Source organism: Myripristis murdjan, chromosome 20 (assembly GCF_902150065.1).
Source record: "Myripristis murdjan chromosome 20, fMyrMur1.1, whole genome shotgun sequence".
In the NCBI taxonomy this organism is placed as follows: Eukaryota; Metazoa; Chordata; class Actinopteri; order Holocentriformes; family Holocentridae; genus Myripristis; species Myripristis murdjan.
This window is the reverse complement of record NC_043999.1, coordinates 19,592,728-19,618,745: the sequence shown is the minus strand read 5'-3', so window position 1 is coordinate 19,618,745 and position 26,018 is coordinate 19,592,728. Positions and strand designations below refer to the sequence as shown.

At 41.3% G+C, this 26,018-nt stretch overlaps 1 protein-coding gene across 1 annotated transcript; it reads right to left on the bottom strand.

The window, feature by feature from the left end:
- Positions 1–4,610: 4,610 nt before the first annotated feature.
- Positions 4,611–22,393, bottom strand: slc22a17 (solute carrier family 22 member 17). The gene is made up of 10 exons (XM_030079594.1): positions 21,760–22,393; positions 19,637–20,174; positions 15,055–15,158; positions 12,948–13,102; positions 11,458–11,623; positions 10,421–10,545; positions 9,357–9,462; positions 8,892–9,115; positions 7,897–8,008; positions 4,611–7,274 (listed from the first exon to the last, which is right to left on the bottom strand). Exons 2-10 carry the CDS (start codon positions 20,111–20,113, stop codon positions 6,998–7,000), a joined length of 1,746 nt encoding a protein of 581 aa, XP_029935454.1. The 5' UTR covers positions 20,114–20,174; positions 21,760–22,393; the 3' UTR covers positions 4,611–6,997.
- Positions 22,394–26,018: the final 3,625 nt, after the last annotated feature.

The following is a 26,018-nucleotide window of genomic DNA, read 5'->3' as shown; positions in this document are numbered from 1 at the left end:
AAAAGAGATATAAAGGTGCTGGAGGCTGTTGAGTCAAGTGGCCTCTCGTAAAGAACTCGTAAAGTTCCAGTGTCCAGCCGCTTAACGGTTAAGATAACTGTTAGGGTATCACTGCTTAAGGAAAGTGTCAAGCTGCAAGGTGTTAACATTGTGGTTATCATTACAAGGACGAGTTTTCTTAACAAGATACACAAGAACCTCTTAAAATGTCACAACTTCACACATCGGGCTTAACCTTGCACTCCTGTCCCCTCCCACTTCCTAGCAATGTTCAGGCTCTAATTGTCAGCTATGTAGTTGTCTCTCTGCAGCCAGTATTACCAGTGGCATTATATGACCTGATATGTATTTTCAGTCTGGATTATCGTTGAAAGGCTCTAGTTTAGCTCATTGTTATTTACTTGAACAGTTGGACTCCCATCAACCTATTTTCCTAGCCTTGCTTTGTCTCTGTAGGCAGACAGACCATTCCAGCTACTAGGACCACCGCCTCCATCTTTGACACATTTGGCCTCTGAGGGGGTGAGTGTCTGTCAGACAGCAAGGCCAAATTAGTTTCACAAGAGTTCCCACTCAGAGTCTTGCACAGTCATCCTTCAGACAATTAATCTACAAAAGATTGTAGCACTGTTGCCCTTGCAGTGCTTTTGTATAAATAGATTACCGTGGATTCGATGAAACTTCAATGATTCTTGCGCAGAAATTGTGGGATTGCAGCAGCAAAGACTCTGACAAGAACAAGTGAATTTATTTGTTGAAGATGATGCAACAAATAGAGCCTGTTGAAGACAGAATATCTAAAACAATACTCGACAATACTCTAATAAAACACTATTGGCGAGAAAAAATCGAAAAAAGCCAGATGTTGCTTTGTATTAGACATTTGAGTGAGTTAAATAATTCTCCTGAAAGAAAATGACATCAAAATGTAGAAGGCTGTCTGTACTCTAATTTAAATTAGGTTTCTGTCATATTGTAGGTCAAATAAGTCAAAACAGAGATCATTTGAGGCACCAAGAGAGGGTTACTTAAAAAGTCGGTGCCATGGGAAGTGTGTTTCAACATGCTACCAGTAATATTTTAATTTCTAATCTCCATAGTGAGCTGTAGCTTTTGTTAGGCATTCCTGTCCCCAAACTACATAACAGATTATATATGACAGCTTCAAATCCTTGGACAGCAGCTTTCATGTTTTTTTTTTGTTTGTTTGTTTGTTTGTTTGTTTTGTTTTGTTTGTTTTTTTAAACAGAGGTCTATTTTAAATGGCATTATTGCATTAATTTGATCAGTCTGTGTGACTGACCATAAAACTTGCAGTATGTATTTTGTGATTTATTAAGCAAGCATGATTTTCATTACCATTGATAACTGTGCCTTCTCCAGTAGGGCAGTAGGTCAGTGACAGATGACGCACATTGTTGAGAGAGTCACCAGAAAAGCAGCGTTTTCACTTTCTAGCCCTTTCTACCCAAGTATGCCCTTTACCCACATCCAACCCCCTGCTCAAGCCCTTGCAGGCACATAGCAAAACTTTTGTTGACTGATATACTAGAAGAATTACTCAAACCATACCAGTTGTCTAAAGTAAAACATTATCCAGCTTTCTGGATAATGTACACATGTAAAACATTCCTAATTTGTCATGCTGAATGTCTGGTAAGCAGCAATCAGAAAAAACATATTTTCAGTTGGTCAGCTAGCGCTGGATTTGTCGCAAACATTGCTATCAAGCTGCAGAAGAGTTTGACCTTAAAATCTGACCAGAAGACAGAGCGCTAGCTTTCTTTTATTTGTGTACCTTAAACATTTGATCAGAAAATGTCTCCCTCTGACAGCAGACGTTTTTGATGTCACAAGGCTGCCAGACTCCCCCACCATTATGTCAACATGAATAGGAGTTGATTTGGGGTTATTGTGTGTCTAATCCAGGGACATACCGTGCAGGATGATCTTTTGGAAAAGGTCATCCCTAAACTCATGCTTTCATTAAGCATGTATTGCGGTTGCTAAAATAATTGATCTTAAGATGTCTTTAATTAGGTTGTCTCTTTAAGTGTATGGTCTTGCAATAGTTGCCTCAAGTGCACAGAATATACCATGTTTGCAAAAAGAGTCAATATAAGTAGACTTGTTGTTTCTTACGTGCTGCTTACATGCTGTTTCTTACATGTTGCTTGCTCTTGCTCCAGCAAACTTAAGTTCTAGTATCAGTTTTAGTATATGTGATACCATGTATTAGAAAGATTACCTATTAGTCTGACAGCTACATAAAGGAGTAATGTAGTTGGCTCAAGCAGAAACCATGTTGGTGCAAATACATTCAAAATACATTTGAAACTTAATACCTACCCACTATGCTACACTGTATTAGTTCATCATTAGATATAAATAACAGCCTTTGTATCTTTCCCACCCACTGTTTGCGTTGAACTCATTGGCTTCACAGAGTTGTCTTAGAGCGACAGCTGTACCTTCGAGTGTTGAGTGCACCAAAGCTGTTGCCATCGTTCACACTGGTGAACAATGAGGTGTAACCCGACCTGTCTTGCTTACTGCACATTGTCTTCTTCCCTTTGTCCTTCAGGACATTTGTCTGTTGGAACAAAGATAAATTGCTGGCATTCCTGCCGAGTGCCTTCCTCTGACTGAGTTGGATAACTTGAGAGCTGCATCGTTTGCCCATAAAAGTCTGATGTTGAATGCAGTGCATCTATAACATTGGTGACCAGTATACCCCTGTGGCTTTTGCAATAACCCATGCCATACATTTGTTTTTTTTATTCTATCTGAAATATAAAACTCTTATCAGCAGCAAAACGTTTTTTTGTTTTTTTTTTTCATATGAGTCTTATTGAGAGTCTACGGGTGATTTAATTTATTGTTTCATAATGTTGGCATTGTGAAGTTCTTAGACTGTAACTGATTAAGGGCTATATAATTGGCTTGATTAGGTGATTACAGCTTTTGAACACCTTAAAGAGCTGACCTCTGCATGACAGCCAGCAGGTGAGTGGAGATATGGTGAGGAGGGCTGATCTTGGTGGTTAGAGGTTAAAATAGAAAGCAAAAGGTCAAGACATCAAGTCAGTGAGTGGTCCAGTTAGAATGTCTTCATTCATTAACACCACCTTCATTTGTTTGACCTCAGCATTTTAGCTGTTTCATCCCTGGAAGCAGAAGAGGACAAGTGCAACTGAACAAAAGGTACAGAAACCCCCCCCCACCTGCGTAGCGTGGGTGGCACTCGAGCGTGTGTTCTGGTTTAGCTCTGATTATGATTATGACATTTAGTATTCATCTTAATTACAACTCTAGTGCCTTTTTTCCTGCAAGTATAACTACTTCTCTCCCAATGTTTCATGTATCTCCATTTCTAGGAGCATGGGTTTATTTGGTGACTGAGGAACAGCCTCTCCACCACTACATGTTAAAACTTGATTGATTGTTTAGTGAATTTTTAGCTGCCATGAAGCCTTATGACTGCCCTCATTCTCAGCTGTTCAGATCTAACTCTTCGTCTGCTCAATCTTGTTGGCACATGATACATACTTTTTGCCCCCTCATTCTTTCCCTCCCTCTCTGTCTCTCATCCTATGTTAGATACTGTTCCAGTTGTTGATAAAACATGCCTGATCATCAGACTGTTCCTGAAAGGTTTTCACCATTTCTAGGTAAGAAACAAGAGGTATGCGCATCCATCACTTACCCATTGTTCTTTCTATTTGTCTTCTGCCTAAGGACTGCACTCTACATAATTAGAATATTTGTTTTCTGTGTGTAAATGAACTTACTTTTCATTTATTCAGTTAACTTATCAACTTACATTTTAGTTTTTGTGAAATTGAGTGCCTGCATGTCAAACACTCCACAGTTAGAGTACAAGAAATACCTCTGTTATGCTCCTTTCCTACTAATGACCTTATTCCATCCTACATTTGAGGGTTAGCTGGCATGTCCATATTGTCCTCTTGAAGGGCGTCACCTCCAGGACAGCTGGCAGAACACAGAAGGCATTCATAGCATAATTCTTCTTCTTCTTCTTCTTCTTCTACTACTTCTTCTTCTTCTTATATTATTATTATTATCACTGTAATTGAAAGTACTGTAAACAAATGTATTTTTTGTTGTTGATATTATCATAAGCACTCTAGGACCATTTTAGATTGCAGACAGGCCTTTTGCAGACACATCAGTCTGCTTGTTGTAACATTGGTAGATCTTGAATTTGACCCCAAAAAGTCTGGTTTAGACCTAAAAAAAATAAAAAAATAAAAAAATAAGTACATCCACACAAACCATGTCTGATGGGTATGTTTGTGTGCCAAAACCCAACTCAAGCCCTAATTTAATACTATTTATTCATTCATTCATTTTCCAAGCCACTTATCCTAATTAGGATTAGGGGGAGCTGGATCCTATCCCAGTGCTCATTGGGCAGAATTTAACACTAATAAATTACAAATATCGGTATTGTTTGATAGGTTAAAACTGAGCCTGCTGGATTTTAGCTCTTTAGGAACCCCTACCTCATAACTTTGGTTTCCTTACAGTTGCAGCATTTTTTTGTTCTTTGAAAAAACATAACAAAACATCTCATTTATTTAACCAGTTTTATTTTACATTAAATCAGGCTATAGAGTTAATATAATTACATCACTGTCATCATGTAACAGATCACCAGTGGTCAGACATCTTATTACTAGAGTCAAGTTAATCATAGTGATAATAATTATCAGTGTATAAGTATTAAGACTTGTTGAGTGCATTGTACAGAAAAAGACTACCAAAAGCTGACGAAGGAAGAAGCTGTCAGCAAAGGTTGAGTGTCCTTCATCATTCCTCCACTGACTCTTCATCATCGGACTCCAAATTAAACAACCGCCGCCTCCTCTCCCATCATGGACTGCCACAAACATGAGGACTGAATCCATCCATACAGTACAACAAAACTCAAAGAGACTCACATTACCTAATGTGTAAGTATTCTTGCACTTGACTATCCTTTGTGTAGTAAGAAAATTGGCATGCTTTGTCATTCTTCATAAAATTTTTATTTAATCCCTGTGCAATATGGTGCCAACTACTACACTGAAGTGAAGCCATGTTAAAAAAAAAACAAACAAACAAACAAACAAACAAAAAAAACGTATTAACTGCACTCCTGTTTTGCTTGTTTCCTTGCTGAAGAGGCAGCAGGGTTTGAATTTGGAGTTCTGGGGCCCTCTTCAGCTACCATTCAAGTCTCTTCGCACCTTTTCACATGGAGCATAATCATAAGGCCCTTCCTCTAGCATCCATTAACATTTGGGCAAAAAATGGCTGCTCTGTCACAACCTCCAAATGGCAAATCCTGACAGAAAATATGTACCTGGTTATGCAAGTCACCATTTCAGCTAAATAAAGTCCAGTTCTGCTATAGTGTGTACCCGTCTATTCTCTTGCAGCTGAGACTGCTCACCTGGGGAGGTATTGTATAACTATTTAAGCTTCTGAGGAAATACAGAAAGACAAGCCCTTCACTGCTTCCAAACATGCAGAGGTCAGCAGATAGGAATGTTGTGACAACTGACAGCAGACCGCCATTCGCTTACAGACATCAGAAAGTGGCAAGTTTGTTTTGTGCGGTCATTTCAAAGGATGTTTCATCTCATACCCAATTCAATAGTCTTTATATTAATACTTAAAAATGTTTGATTTTGTTAAACAGGGCCCCAGTTAGGCAGGATCTGTAAGCTCAGACTATTTTGCATATTAACAACATAAATAGGACATAAATATTGCTGGCTCCAGGCCAGATTTAGTAACTGGAATCAAACAGCGTGATCATCAACACCTTCTTGTGTTTGAGGACAAGGCCATCTTGTCTTTTTTGTTGCTTTTGAGCACACTATCAAGTTAACAGATGGTGCAATAATAGTGTTAAGAAGAATAAAGTTCACAAAACTTTCCCTTAAATTTTAAGAGTATCCTCAAATTAACATCAAGCAATGCAAATTCCTCTACCATCTTAAAAAAAAAAAAAAAAAAAAAGACTCCTGCTAAGTGCTCAGTCACGCCACCTTTACAACAAACGTTTCCACTGCATAGCGAACATTTTCCAGCTGCAGGGTCAGCTTTAACAAAACTTAGACCCCCCCCCCAGAAGTTAAAGAAACTAAATCTATGGTATTTACAAAGCATATTCCATAAAACCCACCACCCCTTTCAGTGTTTGTCACAACATGCGTCCCATCAGAGAACTATGGTCCATACAGTCTTGTACTAGATGGGAGGGGTTTACCAGATTAGCATAATTTAGTTTGTGTCAGGTAAGTTGAACATCACAGCAAAGTACACAAAATTGACTTACATGTACTTTGCTTTAGGTGTATAAACTTCCTGGCACTTGTTGCATCATTGTACATGGCAAACACCACATACCTCTCTAAGCAGGTCTAAACAAACACTAAGAATGACTTGCAACTACAGCCATGTCTGGTCTGGAGTGTCAGCAGCTGGCAGGTTACATCTCTAAGACAGACACACTGGGTTTGGAGGATGGGGTGCAGCAGTGTGTGCTGGTGTGTCATGTCTCTACGTGGGCAGAACCCCCACTGCCCAGTCAGAAGGAGATGATACGGCAGGACATCCCAAGATGTGTGATTCATACACATAACACACATCTGAATGACAGAAAATGGAGACAAATGATGTCAAATGGCAGACCAAAACACTTGTGTTTGGAATGACTGGAGAATGATATGTTAGGAAGCGCAGAGTGTCTTGTCACGATCTTCACTTTCCTTCATTGTCTGTACACAGCCAGCTATAGAGCAGACTGCCAGCCATCTTCCCTCCATCCTTCTTTTTCTCTCTCACTTTCAACATTTCCATCGATCGGTCTTTTTCCTCCGCTGCGTGGAAATGAGTAGACATTGGGGCTCTAACTGTATGGCAGCTAACAACGAGTTAGGGTGAGCAATTTGAACGCGGCTTCAACCCGCAGTTTCAGGGCCTTTTAGGTCTCTGGGTTGGGTGTGGCCAGCAGCGGCACGTTGTCCCTCCTCCTTCGGCCCAGCGGGGGGCGTCGGTACTGCTCCCCGTCGGCCAGCGTCTGGGGCAGTGGCTTCCTCTTGCTCTCAGGCAGCAGCAGGATGGACAATACGGCCAACAGGGCCAGTGAGGAGTAGACTACGTGGTGCAGGAAATAACCATAGTGGTTCCTCAGGTCCATAAGTGGTGAACTGAGACGGCCCACACAGCCCAGGGCAAGCACCGCACCCACACCACTGCCCCTGCAGGTACAACTTAGTTTAGATTACAGTGTATATGCTGGGATATGAATTTTCAGTTTCAGATCAAGCTTTTTTATTGTTTTTTCCTGCTGTCTTACATTTCTGTACATCCCTTAATATTTGTTGTGTATGGATTTCTTCATCAATAATAATTGGTCAACATGTTGGTGGAAATGAGGAATTTGTTTGTAAATTACCTAAAATTTTTATTTGTAAATGACAATGAAATTTATAGGAACTAGTTGACAACACTGATGCAGAGCATCTCATCCTGTTGCTGTTAAAAGAACATAAACTAAGCTGTTATGTAAGTTGAAGAGCAATATGTTCATCAGGAATTCCTCCTTTTCAAGACAGCTGACTACTTCTGTTCATTACTAATGGATGTTGATAGATTCATCCTCTCTCTTCCCCCACTATTTCCTACATTTCTCATGTTGTCCTGATTCTTTTCAGCAGTTAAGTACTGATTTGCTCCTTTTTAACAAGTATTATTAAATGTGGTTAACTTCATTTCAATTCATTTTTACCAAAACTGAAGCAGGGGAGAACACACTGTACACTATCATCCCCTTGTAAAGTCTGTGCCAATCACCCACTGGCTGTGTTAGTGTTATCTTACCTGATGATAGTGGGCATGATCTCAGCAGTGAAGAGGATGCAGAGAGAGGCGGTGGCCTGGGACGAGAAGAGCCCCAGCACTGAGAAAACAGTGATGGCTGCCTCACTCAGATCTAAGAGGAGAGAGGAGGCAACAGTCGGTGGGACTTTGCAGTTTTGAAATAATCAGAACAAATACAGTGTTTTTATTTCATTCCTGACATTATCTGTTTTAGTACCCTTTTGATATGACCCAATACCAATTCAGGCACTAAAATCAGGGAGACTGCCAACACTAAATCACGCTGCTGTTTGATATTTTCCTTGAATCTTTCACTGATCTCTTTCACTGACAAAAAGACGGCAAGGAAAATAAATATATACCAAGAAGAGGTCACATAAGACCACCTCAACTCAGCCCAGTGCCATGATGCCCACAGCCTTTGATGCATGATTAAAGCTCAGCGCCTGTCACAGCTTTGACTTTGCTGCCACCGCAGTGTCCTACATAAATGGGGAAGTCATACCCACTTCCTGCCACAAGGGGGAGACTGAGACTCGGTTAATGATGGATGTGGGTCTCCACACAAGGCGGTTTAAATGCAGGATGCATCAAGCACAATAAACGACTCAGATCTAGATAATCCTTTATCAATAACTGAGGGAATAATTTGTATGCTCTATGATCACACATTAAATAACATTATGCACAAAGTCTTAACAGATTCATTGCGTGTGGGTGGAATATATTTCTTAACTGGAAGCACCTGTTGTGTTGAAAACAAATCTAACAAACTCTGCATCTACAGTCAGTGTCTAATGCACCAGCCTCTACCTGTATTCCAGCCCTTTGTTCACACAAAAGCTCTCTGCTACAGGGGGGAGGGTGGGGATGAAGGGACTTGGCATCCACATTGTGAGCAAAAAATAATGAAGAGCCTTCCATGTTTTACTTTATATTTACTCAAGGAGGCTGGAGAAAACACTGATCTTGCTGCCAAATATGACCCGACTTACACTCCATCAGTCCCAGGAGGATCAAAGAGGCCAGGCCCGTCATTGTCATGGCAAGGAGCAGGATGCCACGGCGACCACACCTGTCAACGGTCGCCCACAGCAACAGCCAGGCACCGCCCCCCGCGCAGACGGACAGCAGGTACGTCCAGTAGAAGCTGGGGGCAGTGCCTCTGACATCACCCCGGAAAGAGCTGTAGCAGTGACTAATGCCATGGGAGATGAACCTGAGAGGGAGGGGAGAAGGGAAGAGACAGAAACAGGGATAGAGTTCATGAGCTTGCAAAATATATATTTAAATTTTGAAAAATGGCTTAGCGTTGAGAAAAACATGGAAATCACTGAGCACAGGTGAATCTCAGAACAGTGTGTAATGTGAGCCTGTAAGTAAAGTGCAACGCAAAGGAAAAGGCCCCATTAGAAAGTGCAGTGCTGCTGAATAAATGTCAAGAGATGCGGATGACTTACGAGGTGAAGCCGAGCACACACATGTTCTTCCAGATGTTCCTGCTGTGGAAAAGCTCAGGGAAGGACAGGTTGGGGCGAGAGGAGGCAGACGGCTCTGATTCCAGCTCTGCAGCAACCAAACAGCACAACAGCATCCCGAATAGGGATTCTCAATTTAATTCACAGCTCAACACAACAGTGGTTGTTAAACATGTTTTCTCATTAAAGTCTTTGTCCATTCTCAATATAATAAGTTGACAACTATATTTCAAGGGGAAAAGAGTAAGATTTTTACAGAGCCTTTTCTACAGAGGACGGTGCATAGCAGACGCTGTCTATCTAAATGACAGGTAACCCCAACAATTAGCACTATCAAGACTGACGCTGTGTCCTTTTAAATAATATTGTAACAAACTTGCCATAAATAGGTTCTAACATACCTATGATTAATCAACTGAACCTGAATCTATCATTGTCAGCACAGAGGTGGCTGTTGCTCTCTCCATTCCACATGAATCTAAATCTAGTACTCCTACATTTTTCAAACAATTTCCCCTGAGCTGGAGAAATATACAAAATAATGGCAGCAAACATGTAAAACAGTGACTTTCAGTGACTTTCAGTTTTCATGTTTAGTGGAGAGTTAGAATTAAATTAAATCCAACTCAAGTCTCAATGAAGACTTCAAAAATAACAGATATTACTGTCAACTGAAACGTGTAACACCTTTCAGAATAATGCCATCAAAATCATCAGACTCAATACTACAGAACTGTCTTGCACAGTCATTCAGCTTTGGTCTGGCTATGGTCCCGTAACATGATATTGTAGAAAATATCACATACTGTATGGCTGCAAAAACTGTGATTTCAATATTATCAGCTATTGGCCCAAGTCTAAGAAATAGATAAATAATCATGCACTAAAATCATAATATGAATCATATGCTAAATATTCTTCCAAACTAACGAAAGGGAGAAGACAGTAACATAAAACCTCAAAGCCTCTTATTGTAAGGGTAAGGATATGAAAGCAGCACCATGTGTGGGCAGAGAGTGTGATCTTTCATCGTCACATAAACACACCTGTGAAGCTCTCATCATCCCTCACATCTCTGTTGGAGTTTCCTCTCTCACTGAATGAGTTCATGTCCCCAGATCTCTCTGACAGAAGGAGCCAGCGAGGAGACTCTGGAAAGACCCCAGGAATGCTGCAGGAGTGGAAACGCAAGACACACAGCACAGCTCACTCCTTTGTCTGTGGCAGCCTTTACCAAAACACTTAGTAAAGGTTCAGGATGTTGTAGCAGTAACCCAGATTTTTTGCTTTTTTCCATTGCAAGCTAAGCATGTAAAAAAAACCCACAAAAGATCTAGGAGGCAGAGTCTGAATTTGTTGTTTCCTGGTTAATCCAGCTTTTCCTCCATTCCTAGTAAGACCTGGCAAGTAAGCGTATTTTAATCTCTGTTAATTTGGTTTTGAAGCTGCAATAAAGGCTTATCTTGTAACAGAAGTCTAGGAGGGATTGGGGACCTTAAACAAAGTAGGCCTAATGCATTCTGACATGAGCTAAAAGGCTCAGTGTGACAGGGGGATTGAAATCAATACAATCCAACAAAGCTCTCAGCAAGTCAGCTGGCATCAAGATGCTTTAATCAAATGACTATCAAATTCCCTGTTTCGTTTGTCCTTACTCTGCACTTTCTCAGAGGAATAAACACACACAAACACCTAGTCTCATTCAAGTCTGTGAATATAAAGTCTACACACCCTTTTAAGTGTTCTAGTTTTATTGCCTCCAGGCCAGAAATGAAAACCCATTAAATCAGACTTTATCAGCCTGGATGTAACATTCAGGAAAATGAGGGTAAGAAAAAAGGAAACTCATTTTTGATAATATCTTGAACAAGGAATAAAAAATCTGAATGAAAGCTAGAATAAAATAAAAGGCATATTCATTTAAAAATAAGAAAAGAGGGTGTGCAGAATTTTGATATCCACTCACTCAGTCAGAGGCAGACAAACACAAACCAAAATCCACATGCAAACAAACATTTGAGTAGGCTCATCCCCACACGGCAAAATAAACAGTTCACACACACACATACACCCTCTCTCATACCCATAGCTGAGGAAGAGCGTTAGCGGGGCGGCTCCGGCTCCCAACAGGCCCCTCCAGGACTGACACCCCAGGGCCACGGCCAGCAGCAGCAGCTCCCCGGCAACAGTCATCAGACCAGCCAGCATGGTGACTACCAGCCGCAGAGAGGGCTCACACAGCTCCAGGCCTGACGGTCAAACACACCATCGATCAGTGTCACTAACAACAGAAGCGACACAGTTTCACAGCTCCTATCTGCACCCACTGCAGCATTCAGTTGACTGTGCTCACACTAAATGGTGGGATCAAAAGCAAATTCACATTGTTCTTTAATCTCGCACTAACTCTCAAACCTTAAAGACATGTACAAACCTATAGCAAAAAGGTCTGTGTGCTGAAATCTGCTCAGACTGTATCACTTTATTCACATCAGTGCTTGTGTGATATTTCAAGTTCTCTGCTCTGCACCAACAAGACAATTAAAAAACAGTGCCACACCGGCTTACTTGAATGATTATGTCATGTGGCAAACCACAAAACATCAAGCAGATATCACACATTGTGCTACCAGAGAAAATACGCAGTGGGTGAAAGCATGGATATTTAGCAGCGCTGTTTTTCCAGACAGCTTTAGTCTCATGAAAAGCAGCATGTTCGAAATGTCACATATATTGGTCTTCACAAATCTGTACACCTTTCAGGACAGGCTCCAGTTTTCTTATATACTGGAACTAGATGGGAATGTGCATGTTTACACTCTGCTCAGACACAGATATAGCCCTGCAAAATATTGTGAGGGTATTATAGCCTGGTTAAATGCTCAAATGTTTCACACCAGCAGTGCTGATGACAGCTAACACGACCACACACTGTTAAGCAGAAGATATGATGCTCATAAGCAGGGGCTAAAAGTACTAATTGTCAGCTAAATGTTGGGAAATTTTCATTGTGACTGATGAGGTTGTCATGTAACAAGCTAGCCAACATGTGTTTGCTCACTGTTTTTTATTATGCTATTCTAGCTACTGAGAAGTTAAACTGACTCTGGTGCAATCCTGAATCCATGAGCCCTTGTGACTGGCTGACAAAAAGCCAGTTTCAGGCCCTGGTCATAAATGTCACACTTCAGTGTTAATTCTCTCACTTTTGTTCTGCCATTAAAGCTTCATTGGTGTGAGAATCCAGCATTAATCTGTGTTTACATTCACAATTATCCAATTCAGTTCCTCTGAGCTTTGCACATGTAATCACTGCAAGACAAACAGAGGGTAGGAACAATAATGCTCTAGTAATGCTTTGTAATGCTTTGTTTTTTTCATGAAAAGTAGGTTGTTTGAGTGCAGATCTAATAGCCATCAATTTGTAGCCCATTTATGGAGCATGTGCATCTGTGTGTATATCTAGACCAAATCCAGCCAGCCTTTGAATGATGGTGCTAGTGCTATTTCAACTCAAATATAGACATATGTGGTGTCTGTTTCACCCCTTTCACCCGCAGGACAGTTACTCACGGGAGATGTAGAGAGTGAGGTAGACTCCCGCACTAGCAGCCGCCAGACAGAAACGCATGACGATGAAAATGGAAGGGTAGGGAGAGACACACACCAGCACGCCAAACACCACCGACAGAGTCAGAGAAGTCAGCAGCGTCTTGGACCTGCCCAGCCTGCAAGGAAACAAGAGGGGTACACACTCAAACAAAAAACCTGATCAATATACCACTGTAGCCTTTATAGAACAAAATCATTTTTCCAAAAACATGAAATAACAAGAAATTCAGGCAAACCACTGAAGCTTTTTAGAAGAATTTGGCATTTAGACATATTACACATATTATCAAACAATTCCATGAAAAACAGGCTAAGTAAAATTAAGTAAAATTTACTATTTAGAGCCCTTATTCTAGGCTTAGCAAAATTACTCCTTAAATACTTATCAAAAGAATTGTATCTTGTACTACAGGTATTAACAAATACATTAAATTTGAAGATTATTAATTTTCATCCAATTTATTATCAGATCAGTCAGCCTCTAGTTTAAAGAGCAGCTGAGTCATGTCATGTTGATTGTTACCGTCAATAAGAGGCAAAACTCTACTGACTCCAAATAAAGAGGATAAAAATGCAATTCAGATCATTAAGCATCAGGACAAAAGTGCAAAAACAAGATGTACTACACAAATTTCAACAATTGTAAGTGCTACCAGTCTGAGTACATACAGCAGACATTACTTCACAAGCTTAAATATTAACAATATGAAAAATGAGAGCAGAAAATAGGACAGCAGTCTACTGTGGATAGAATGAGTGTAGATACAGCAGAGGCCGACAGTGGGAATATGATACTTGTGCAATATCATTTCAGGAACCATTCAACAGGACTGTCAAATTCCCTGTTTCATGTACATTAGAAGCTATATATAATGTCTGATGATTGTGTGAGTAAAATATTATAAAATTCATCATCAAAGCAACTGAATTCTGAAGCAGAGCTGATCACTGAATTTGATGATTAGTTGAATTGCAGCTGTATGAGAGCACAGCAGTTTTGTCAGAAGTCTCCAGTTTAGTACTGTTTTTCCTCTGATCGCTCCCTGGAGGCCATATTAATTCATTGGTCGTAGAAAACACAGGCTCTGCTCAGTTGGTCAGCAAATTAATGAAGGTTGTTAGCTAATTAAATTGGCATCTTCTCCCTCACAGTTCCCTCCCAAAACTGTTCTACCCTCAATCCAACAGCACCCTGAAAGACAGACACTGGGTTCATTATGTCAATTATCTGAAGTACCTGCAGTGTGCTTAATGCAGCTTGTCGTGCATGGGGATCTAGCAAAATAAAGCACACAAATGTACAACATCGTCTGTTTTTTTGTTTTTTCATTCATTCCTGTTGTGCACTAGGCAACACTGTTTTGCGATAAGTCCTATAGTTTTTATAGCAGGCACCAGAATTTCCTCCCGGATATAATTTCTTGGTGTCGTTTGAAATGGCATCTGGGCTACTGGATACTAAATCTCTATCTGAAAGCAATGAATGAATGAATGAATGAGCAGGGCTGGCTGTTCCTTTACGACGGATGGCTTACATCAAGTATTGATCGTAGGGAAAACAGCGGCAGGCACAGTAAATCTATGGCTAATTTCATTTGAAACATTAACATCTACACTGCTGCTGGTATTTGTGTGTGTGCGTGTGTGTGTTTGTGTGTGTGTGCGTGTGTGTGTGTGTGTGTGTGTGTGTGTGTGTGTGTGTGTGGTGGTAGGGGCGGGGTCAGTTCATACAAGCTGAGAGGTAGTGAAACTGCTGAGCAAGATAAGAAAATGAGAAATAAGTAAAGTGATGGCTGAATAAAGCCTCCAACTGACTGACAAAGTCGTGTCTGAGTGTGTGTGTGTCCGTGCTGTTCCTTCCATAGCTTTATTTGTGGCAGCCGATGACAATATCTGACAGACCGACCACAAGTACGCTTCCCAAACTGACACAGTAACCTATTAACGCAGCTTCTGACACTGTGTGTTTAATCTTTTCAGCGGCTGACTGTGAGTCTCTGTCACTCCAGCCTGAAGGCACCAGAACTAACCCAAGAGCCTGGGGAAAACACCTGTACATGTGTGTTACCTGTCAGCAGCGTAGCCCAGGCCCAGACAGCCAGTCAGGATGCCCAGGATGAAGCAGACCTCCTCCACTGGAACCAGCCAGTATTGACCACACACCAGATCCCACTGGACAGCACAGATGGAGGGAAGGAGGGAGGTGGAGGAGAGGTAAAGAGTCCATTAGTTATGACTGTTCAAGTCTGTTCAACACTGTAAGGCAATTGCCACTGCAGGAAAAGAGGTATGGATGGATGGATGGAGCGATGGATGAGTGATGCAAAGACAGAGAGAGGAAAGGGTGGTTACATGGGAGAGAGGGAATACCTGACCTACAAAATCAAGACATACATCCACTGGGAGACAGTTTTTCATTAACATTCAAGCCAAGCAAATCATAAGCAATAGATTCTCCGACCCCACACAAGTGCTGAAAAATCAGTTACACATAAAAACATAGGACCCACCTAAACTAAAAATTTTAATTACAGACCCAATATTCAGCCAACATAACTGCAATATGAAGTTTCTGTCGCTATGGTACAGGCCTATGCAAAGGAGCTACATCTAGCACAACCAGCATCATCCTGTAAATCACTTCTCACAACCTTTTGTAGAGAATTGCCTTTTTATGATGTCTGTTATAAGGTTATTTTCACCAATATTGTTTTGACCTTATTGTTAATATATAAACAATATTGTTATATTGTTATAAACAATATTGTTTTGACCTTTTAGTTTAGTCAATTTATGTTTGTCTGGGGCCATGTACAAAACTAGAAGAGATCATTTATTTGAGATGCTTTATCTGGTGGTGGTTCAGGTTTTACTTGTCATTTATAGTATTTGTTTCTTTCTTTTTTTTTTTTTTTGATTAAGCACTTTGTAAGCTATAAATAAAAAGTGCAATACAATTATTTTTTATTCTGAAATGATGACTGAATAGCAGCCTATGGTACAGTGGTTGGGTGCCAATGTTGCTCTTTCCTGAGTCCATTCAAAGGGGCAGTGGTTAAAGAAATGAATGAATGGATGTTTTGATTTCTGGCAGCCTTAACTGGCTAACCGGAAGGAAAGTGGAAAATGTAAACCCCATTTACATGCTGTGAAGGTCTATTTCAGATAGGTGTGACTGATTTTACAGCACCAAAATGTATACATTTTCAAAGGATTCACACAAATTATTTGCTTGCGTTAATCTTGAAAAATAAGCTTTTGGCAACTTTCATGACTCATTTAGATTCAAACTGCCTGGCTGGTTTACTTACATTTCCATAAATATTACCAATGTATACTTAGTGTCTGGAGCCTCAAAATGCATGGGAAGCTCATGTTTAGCGGTCACATGTCAGTCCGATATAAAAAGGTCAGTCATGCTGGAGAGTGAAAAATAGCCTGCAGCACCATGCTACAAATACAGAACAAGATGCAACCGTGTACCCAAGAGGTACCAGAATTCGATTTTTCCAAATTACCTTTCAGAAAATCATTCTTTGCTGTAATAACACTTGTGCCTCAATTGGATTTGCTGGCCTATTCACATGAGTCTTTTATCTGTGCTGATAAATAATTATGTGATTATAATCCCCAGGTGTAAATGGGGCTTGAGTGCAGGAGATGAACACAGACTGAGAAAATGGCTCGGTTGGCCCACAGGACTTATTACAAGAGGAAGACTCATAATACAAGGCAAGCACTAACACACATTATTACTGTCTGTATTTATGGTGGTCAGCACACAGACCCCGTTTTATTATTAAAAATAGTAGCGTTACCAGCCTAATCACACAGGCATAACAAAAACAAACAGCTACATCAACAGTGTGACCCTATGGAAACGGAAACTATGGTATCTGCTGAAAAATTAGATATGTGTTCTCAGATCCGTGTATTTTAATCACATTAAGCCAAACCACTGATTTGCATTAACAGCTGAGCTCTGCTACTGTCGCTGTCCGCTGACCACTAAAGAGCAAAGTGATTTTAATGAACTGGAGAGAGAGAGAGAAAGACAGAGTTCAGACAGACGGGTTGATAGTGGTAACAAGGCCTCATATAATTGAAGCCCTTGCATAGAAACATAAAAGCCTGTCACATGCTATCAGTCATCCCACTGCTGGGACGCAGAGCCACAGCGCTGTGCACTAGCCTGGTAAAGGACAGCATAGCAACCCATACTGCTCATACGGGTGACGTGCTTAGGACAATAGCTGGGAGAAAAAATGCGCACAAACAAGTTCATCAACTCCCTAAACTGGTTTTGTGACCAACACACTGGCACCACTAGGTATATGGCCTTGGAGACACTTAAAACCTTCACTTCCTCTTTTCACATGTCTAACTCCAGACAGTTTAATCAGTGATGCCTGGCTGACTCTAAGTGATGAACTTCACAAGCGGATATTTTGTACTTTGCTACTCAATTTTGCACTCATTTGCAAAGGAGTACTGCACTAGGTGAGGTTTAGATATGGTATTTCCCCCTGATAACACACAGTGAAAAGTGTCAGGAAAGATACATTAAGAGGTGATGACATGAAATAGAAGTCACAAGATAGAATCAAACAAAAAACACAACTGTGTACGCATATTATCCCACTAATCCACAGTCTAGAAATGTTAAGTGGAGTTTGCCTCTCACTAAATGACACACTATTGATCAGCAATAGAGGCCGTGCTGGTCAGTGAACTTCCTGTGTCCTGCTCAGTAGACTGCCAGCTCAGCAAAGCAGTAGTGGAAGAATGGATGGTCATGATGAGAAGTAAAAATACTCTCTGAGCTAAAACTGTCTCACAGCAGTATGTCTGTCTCTCTCTCTGGGAAGAAACTGTACCCACCCTACGTCGAACATACATCTGCAGACATGCTCTCGCTCAATGCCTCTCTAGGCAGCGTTTATGTTCAGCTTGCCGCAGCACAGCGGAGGATTACCAGTGAACTGCCCTAATACCAATGACTGGAGGACTGGGTGTGGTTCCCACATTGGTAGACACACAAGTGAAAACAGACAGGCGGTCCATTGAGGGTCCAGTGGAAGACAGGGTGGAGCTGGAAAGACTCCGGCTAAAGACCAAAGTCATAACACGACTGACTGAACGGCCTTAAAGTGAAAATCCAACTCTAAAATTAAACACATTTTCGCTATCATCTTCGCTATTGAGCATAGACACCAAAATATCAGACATGCACACTCAAGTCATATAACGATGCATTAATTGTTCTTTTTGTATTATAACCATAGATTTTTTGTCCCTTGATTCAGTGCATTGGGTATTTTACCATCCCCTGCTTGATATTACTAAAAATAATAAAAGAACCTGTGTGAGGCACTGATGCTGGTCACCTCCCTCCATCAGTGTGAAGAAGGTGGGAACAGGAACAGCTCTTTCTTCAAGATAGGAATCAGACAATCAAACTAATCTTTAACGTCACTGAGAAACAAGACCTGGAGCTGCATTCCTCTGACAACCAATGTAGATTCTGTGTTAGGATGAGGTCTGCAGTACCCAAATATTATAGTGTGTTCAGGTGTGTAGGTGTGTGCGCTGTATAAAGAAAAACAGAAACTCCTTGAGGTCAAATCTATATTTTTAAATCAAGCAATATTCCTCTAGTCTTAGTCATAAGGCCAAGACAGCATCACTTACTACTGTACTGAGTGAACACATTCACCATGTACTCAGCAGTGACTTCCTTGTTCTGTTGTAGCTACCCATCAACCTGTGTGCCTGCTGGGAAATACCAACTTATCAAGACAAGAATTGAGGGGCAGCAGTTAGACTGGAAAGGTCAGACAAGTGAGCTTGTGACCTGGAGCTTCAAATCCTGAGAGCAGCGAGTAAAATCTAGTTGAGGTAGGTGAAAGACTAACACTCTGCCTTCCTTTTATCTGTAGTGCAGGAGGGTGCTTTTGAGCAAGGCACATAAAGGAACAGTTCCCCCAAAATACAAATGAAGATATTGATACAACAAAACAGGTTTTTTGGGAACACCGGCAAACTGCACGTGTCTCTAATTTTGCTCGTTGGGCGTGGATAGATACAGTTTGCTGGTGTTCTTCAGCAGGAAATAGATCACAAAGAAACTATTTGTCCTCAAGGGCTGTGGATTATGCCAGGTATTTGTGTCATTTTTGGACGGAGCTGTGGCTCTAATTTTTCACATGTACATTTTTTTTTTTTTTTTTTTTTTGAAAACAGACTGAAAGCCGCACCAAATCACATGGGAAACTGTCTGGATGGATAGACTGTATTATAGAAGTGGGAAAAAAACTTGGGTGAACTGTTAACTTAATCCTGAAAAAGCTGCAGTCGAGCTCCTTAGTGCCCATGAAAAGAAGGCTGTGGTTGTACTGAGCGTCTCACAAGCGTAAAGGATGTGTAGCTGCATGAATGTCTTACAGGGCGTTGCTGAAAAAGAGAACGCATGCTCAGCAAAACCCTGCTGTGGATAAATACAGGTTTAAAAAGGAAACAGTGAGAAAGTTTACAGCATGTTATAGGCTCAAGTCTTAATCCGGACATAAACAAAAGAGGCAGGCTTCCCACAGAAAGCCACAACACAAAAATAGGGACTCCATAATTGCTATCCTCCTGAGGGTCTTTACCTCAGTAACAATGTTGTTCCTCAGCCCCTCCGTGACGTTGTAGTCCCAGCCGGCCTCGCAGTCCACCACTGCCGACTGGCTCCCGTTGACATACTGCTTACACTGGGATGGCCCCCCACTGTCACCGGGCCTCTCCCCCTTCTCCCAGGGCAGGGAGGTGTTGAGCACCTGGGGGGACGGTGAAGGCCCCGGCAGGCGGCAGTGGTGGGGCGGGGAGAGGGTGATGAGGGGGTCGGAAGAGAGCAGGAAGGCCAGGAAGAGGTTGGGTAGGATGGAGAGAGCTATCAGCACCCGCTGCTTCTTCCTCCCCAGGGCCAGCACCATCACCTCGCCTGTGGGAGGCAGCGAGGGTGGGGGAGGGAGGGAGGAGGAGGAGGGGGCTGGAGAGGAGGGCACGGGAGAGGAGGGGAGGGAAGGCGGGGGAGCGGGGCATGGGGATGGAGAGACCAGGGGGGGCGAGTCCGGTGACGTCATCATCGGGGGCCTAGCGGGTATGATGTCAGCCCCCAGACGGACAGAAGGAGATGTGGAAGAAGCTCTGTGGAAAAAAGGAATAATATAAATTTACTTTAATTTTACTACTGTAGTTACAACTTAAATACTCACTATAGGATAGTGGCATGCCTTATCAGAATTGTTTACATGCTGATTTATTGGCTCAAAACAAACACACACATTTTAAACAGTACTGTCTGGACTTTTGACACATGGATGAACAAGATGTGACAGGTAAACACAAATTTTACATGAATTTAGACACTGTGAAAGACTTGTTTACACTGGTAAAAAAAGCTGCAAAACCCCCATTTTCCCATTGCAAGTTAAATGTCTGTGAGGAGGTCAAGTCTATATGCCAAACATTTGTGAATATACTTACAGTTAAGATACTTACATAATCTAACATAAATGATATTGACCCAATTTCAGAGCAATACATATGACTGCCTTATCTGAGGTGGTGGCATCAATCATTTTATATCAAACCTTGTGTTTTAGAAAACTGCCTCTGTTGAGTTGACAATAATCTTGTTCACTAGATGTATGTGGTACTGTCCGCTGGGGACATGTGTAATCAGACACCATTGTGAAAGTTCATGTTAACTTTGCATTTCAGTCACATGGCAAGTGTGTGACACAATTCCAGAGGCAAGAGGGGGGCTCATTTGGGTCACTTGACAGTACGGTTACACTATTCCAAATATTGCACACCTGACCAGGGATTCATCCTGAACACAAGTATACCATACCATCACCAGACTTACTGTACTGTTCAGATTTGCATAACCTACTTTTGGAAAAAGCAAAGTTATGTTAAAGGAGACCTCGATATAAGCTCTTTAAACTTTCTCAGGTCAAGCACCCTCGAGCTGATATTAGATCCCAGATTCACTATTGCCACCATCTAAGAAGACTGCAATCATTAGATGTAATCAATGCAGAATTATGTGCAGTGTATTCATTATGTAGAGAGATTAAATCTGTGATAAATAACAGTGAAATTAAGCAACTCTCATTTTGCTGGGGACCCCTGTAATTCGCCTACAGGACCCCTTTTGGTGTAGTAACTGCTGTAATATACGGCTGCATAAAAAGCTGTGGAATCAAAAGTGGAATGATGAGCCGCTGCTCCGGGAGGAAACATTTATGGTCTTAATTGATTTCGAATGGAAAGGAAGCGTGAGGCCATCAAGAGACCTGCCTTGTGTTTGTTATAGGCTGCACTTTGTGTGTGTTCCCAGATGAGGGCTGGAATGTGAACAGCCTGTGCTTTCGGTGCACATGGTGCTCCTATAGCAGCCACTGTTGATGTGTTTTCCTTGCACAGGGCCAGGAAGTATTGCAAAAGGAATCCCAGGGGGTTACATAAGAGGTTTTCACACGGTGGGGGAAACTAAAGACGTGGAGAGAATAAGAGAGTCTCTGGCTGCTAGTGTCCCCCCTTCACCTCCTTGTGGAAGTATTAACACATAAATAATGAAGGGAATAATGTGGGAAAGACAGCAGCTGGGCCGGGAGCAAGTGTGGTGTCGTACCCGGAGTGACAGACACACACACCTGCCCCGACAGGCGAAACATACAGCTGTTAACAAAACGATGTTGTCTGGCTTTACAAACACACTTACCCCCGTCAGGTAGCTTATTGATATATGTCTGCCGAGATCCTATTATTGTCCGTTGTCTCTCCCAAACATCCAAAACATTGCGGGGGTGAAAGGGGAGGGGGGCAGATTAGAGAGTAGTTCAAAATTGAGCCCGATTTCACCGCATTCCCCCTTTACTGTATCTCCTCTGCGTCTCGACTCCAGTCTGCTTTGTCTGTTAGTCCGATATCAAGTGACATTTCTGTCCCGGGGAAGTGTTGTTACCTGTGAAAAACACCAGTGGTGCCTTTGACACAGCAAGGACACAGGACTCCTGTTAGTCCCGGGCAGACGTAGCGTCAGCCGACACCACTTTGAGCCGGGATGCGATGCCCGCTGGGGCTACAAAAGCTTGATGCTAGACTCCCGACGTTAACCGTCGCTGGTTTCTAACGTTATTGCCTGGTCCAAGTTTCTGTCCGCCGACATTACACAAAATAATTAAATAACACATAATTGTTTCCGACATCATCTTAAAGGGAAAGGCGTCGTCATTACAGCCAGTCTGGGACAAAGAGAGGGTGGAAAACTGCATTGGGAGAAGCCTGTTAAAAAGGGCGAGCTGCTTCGGAGCCACACTTCGGGAAACATCGGAGGAAATCGTCCAGGCGACGTCCCCTCGTTGTACTACTGTCAAAGATAGTGTGTGGAATAAGATGGATCACTCAATTTTAAAAAAAAAAAAAAAAACGGCCCTTTTTCCGGCCTGTCAAATAGGACGCTACATCTCACGCCTGCGCTCTCCCGCTGCAGTTTTGTCAGCGCTTCCTTCCACTTCAGCAATAGTATAGTGAAACTACTGTTGTTGTGGTGGTTTTAACTAACTAGTATCATTCAGACTGTCCTTAAATTTCCCATTTCACTCAAAATTTGATGTTTGTTCATGCTAATCCACTTGCATTTGTTTTGGAGCAGCTCATTCCCAGCTACAGGTGTGTTCTAGTGACAGTGATGATGAGGTAAAATTTAATATTCAATTACAGAAAACTGATTGTAAAAATCGGCTGTAAAAAAAAAAAAAAAAAAAAAAAAAAAATCCATTGTATTTTTTTTTTTTATTAGAAATTAGGAATTAAAAATACAATCACATGAATCTCTTTAAGTTCTGCAAATACTGCATCACAGTTCACTTAAAGCAAACAGTATGCATATCAACTTTTTCCAGGGACTCGTTATGAGTTTGTTTTAAGTGGATTCAAGTTTGTGTGTATATTTAGGCAAATATTAGAAAAGCGGCCCACAATTATGTGTTTTGCTTCCTAAATGTCCCAATTGTGTGTGTGTGTGTGTGTGTGTGTGTGTGTGTGTGTGTGTGTGTGTGTGTGTGTGTGTGTGTGTGTGTGTGTGTGTAATAATTGGTCCAAACAAAATCATACTGGTTTTAGAAGACAATATGTATCTCACCAGACTACATATCGCTGCTTTTCCATTTCCCCCATTCGCTGAGCACGGACTCTGGTCGAGCCACTCCACAGTGTCAGAGTGAGACATCTTCACTTTCTCTTCTCTCTGCTGCTGTGCGTTCAGTCATCTGCCACATGGTGGAGACATATATCACAGGCCAAGGTCTAGCAGGTCTAGGCCACCAGGCTGGTTTTATCAAGGATAAATGCAGTGCTTACATAATAGATCATTAGGAGAGACAAGAAAGGCCACATATTGTCATTTTAGAAAACAAAATGACACCTACACCAGACACCTACATTATTTAATGGCAGAGGATAGCCGAGCCATCAGTATCTGACAATGCCTCACAAGAGAGCCAATATTTGAATCTGATTTATTCCAGTGACCGTGAATAAAAGGTTGGCTTGGTAAACTGACAGGGTTTGTCAGGACTATATTTAACAAATATGAACAAGTGCAATATTTTGGCAGGTATACTGACAGTCCCCTTTCCCTTCATCATCAGTTAAGTCACAGCTAAGGCAGGACAAACATTTTTGTGTCGTTTCTAATTGCATAAAAATGAAAGATCACAAATACAGATTGAACTGAACTAAGATGACCTATGTATAGGTGAGACTGTAGACTCAGACAGTGGTATTACCCCTTTAATTACACACCCAGGCTAAGTGTTTTGTCAGTAATACTGAATACTGACGACACAGAGGGGATGTTGCACCTTAACTTTTATTCTGTGCCTCCTCAATTTGTTATTCAATTCACAATATGTGCAATTCTGTCATTGAGAAAGAGCACCATCCCTGGTTTCAACTGGCCATTTAGTAATGACTGTTAAGTTACACTTAAGGGCACTCAGCCTCCATTTGCTGCAGTAGCATTTTACAGTAGACGACTTCGATTGTACTCAGGATGTGTAATTTGTCTGCGTGCCTGGTTAAATTATAATGGAAAAAAGCTGTTGCATTCCTCACATTGACAGGAAAGTAAAAGCCAAGCATAAATTGGTGACTGACATTTAACTAGAGCCACTAAATATGTAAACTTTAAATGTAGAAAAATATGGATGTCTTTCATCCTTAGCAGCCTATACCAATGCACTGCACAGTGAAACAATATTAGTATTAGTTAGGCTGCAGTATCATAAACAAGACTACAAGATAATTAAAGCAGAATTTATTTGCAATTTATTGGCCAGAAAATAAAAATGTATTAAAATTAATGCCACACCAACATGCTTAGACAGACCTCATTCCGCTTTCAACCAGCTTGCAATGTAACAAATATTACTGATTATTATTAAAACAATATAAAAAGCAACCAAAAAGATCTGTTGATCATTTTCTTCGCACAGTAAGACATTCTGCTTCATCCTCCAGTGGTTCTTTCCGGAGGTGCAGGCATAGTTTAACAACATGCTGAGGCACATGGCGTTAATGCCCACATGCCAACACTGTCATTCCACCTGTTTGATTGAGTTTTGACAGGCTGAGCTCGCTCTTAATCTGCCATGAAGCCACATGCAGCACCACAATATGCTCAAACCATGGAATATTAACTGGAAATGAACAAACCTATGACATCATCCATTACGAATAAAAGATTATCTTGTGAATATAATAAATTCCCAAATATTATCACATTATCAGTCAAGGTAATGCATTACATTATGAGGCAAGTGTTATATTATTGGGATTTATTGCATTTTTGACCTAGATAAATGCAAAACATATGTCATTATTGGGTTTTACAGTGTGTATGATGAGAGGCCTCAGTTTGCTGGAATCAATCCAATCATCCCCAAACACTGAACACCCAAATTGATAGCCAGGTAAAAATCGTATTCACATACTGTTACTGATTATAACTAACTAGGATGACAATGTAAGCTAGAAGTTTGGATAGCACAGCAGTGATGGCGGCCTCTTGCCCTCTCAATACCCAGATACTGAGCATTTACTGGAACACCTGAAACATTTCAATTTGTGTTTTACAACACAGTCATACAGATGGATCACTCAAAATCACTTGGTCAGCAGTGAAAAGCAGTTAACTTGCCCCTGAGGAGGTGAAACAACACCTCGGTCACATTGAGTACTTTGGTACCATCACTGGAGGGTTTATTAAGCTAAGAGAGCCAGTCCATCCGTGGAGGTGCTGGTTCACTAGTGTGTTGGGGCTCATATGGTCTGCAAACATGGTTGCTGTTGAGTAACTTGGTAGGGATTAGGTGAAATACACTCTTTCTTCACTCTGTGGAGATGTTGCAGTCCTGGGACCACAGATTGCCCCACACAACACTGTGGGACATTTCAACAGACATGGTCACACTAGGAGACATATATGCTACCCAGCTCGAAGCAAATATTAGCGCTGTGTAACACTTTCACTTGCTTTTACAAATACGGAGTTCATTTTCCAAAATGGTACATATTTATAGTCACACTTTGGGGAAAAGTCAGTGTCCAAAGTTTAAAGAATTCTAAACAAAGAGAAGGCATCAATGAATTTCAGAGAGGTGAGAGCTTTGGGTGGAAAGCAGTCATACAGTCACACATTAACTGCCACTTGTCCAGAATGGGTTTTATACACTTAGGTTTTAGCAGCTGTTCTTGCAGCCTGTGTAATCTATACAGCTTATTGATAACCTGCATACAGATGCAAATCAGAAATGGAATCAATTTCAAGATCAGTAAAATAATCTGATTAGTTCCAGTTCCTGTGGATTACCTAAACATCAGAATGACTTGAACGCGGTTAAATTAACATTATATTCCAGTTCAAACATAAAATTTGAATATTCATCATAACCATCAACAGAACTCTATTCAGTTTAT

What these genes read in the sequence shown, in the direction of transcription:
- slc22a17 (XM_030079594.1), bottom strand. Translation starts at nt 20,113, where the DNA reads ATGATGACGTCACCGGACTCGCCCCCCCTGGTCTCTCCATCCCCATGC. An exon ending in CTGGGCTACGCTGCTGACAG is followed by an intron (nt 13,103 to 15,054) that starts GTAACACACATG and finishes GTTTCCTTGCAG; the next exon opens with GCTGGGCAGGTCCAAGACGC. An exon ending in ACGCTCTTCCTCAGCTATGG is followed by an intron (nt 10,546 to 11,457) that starts GTATGAGAGAGG and finishes CCACTCCTGCAG; the next exon opens with CATTCCTGGGGTCTTTCCAG.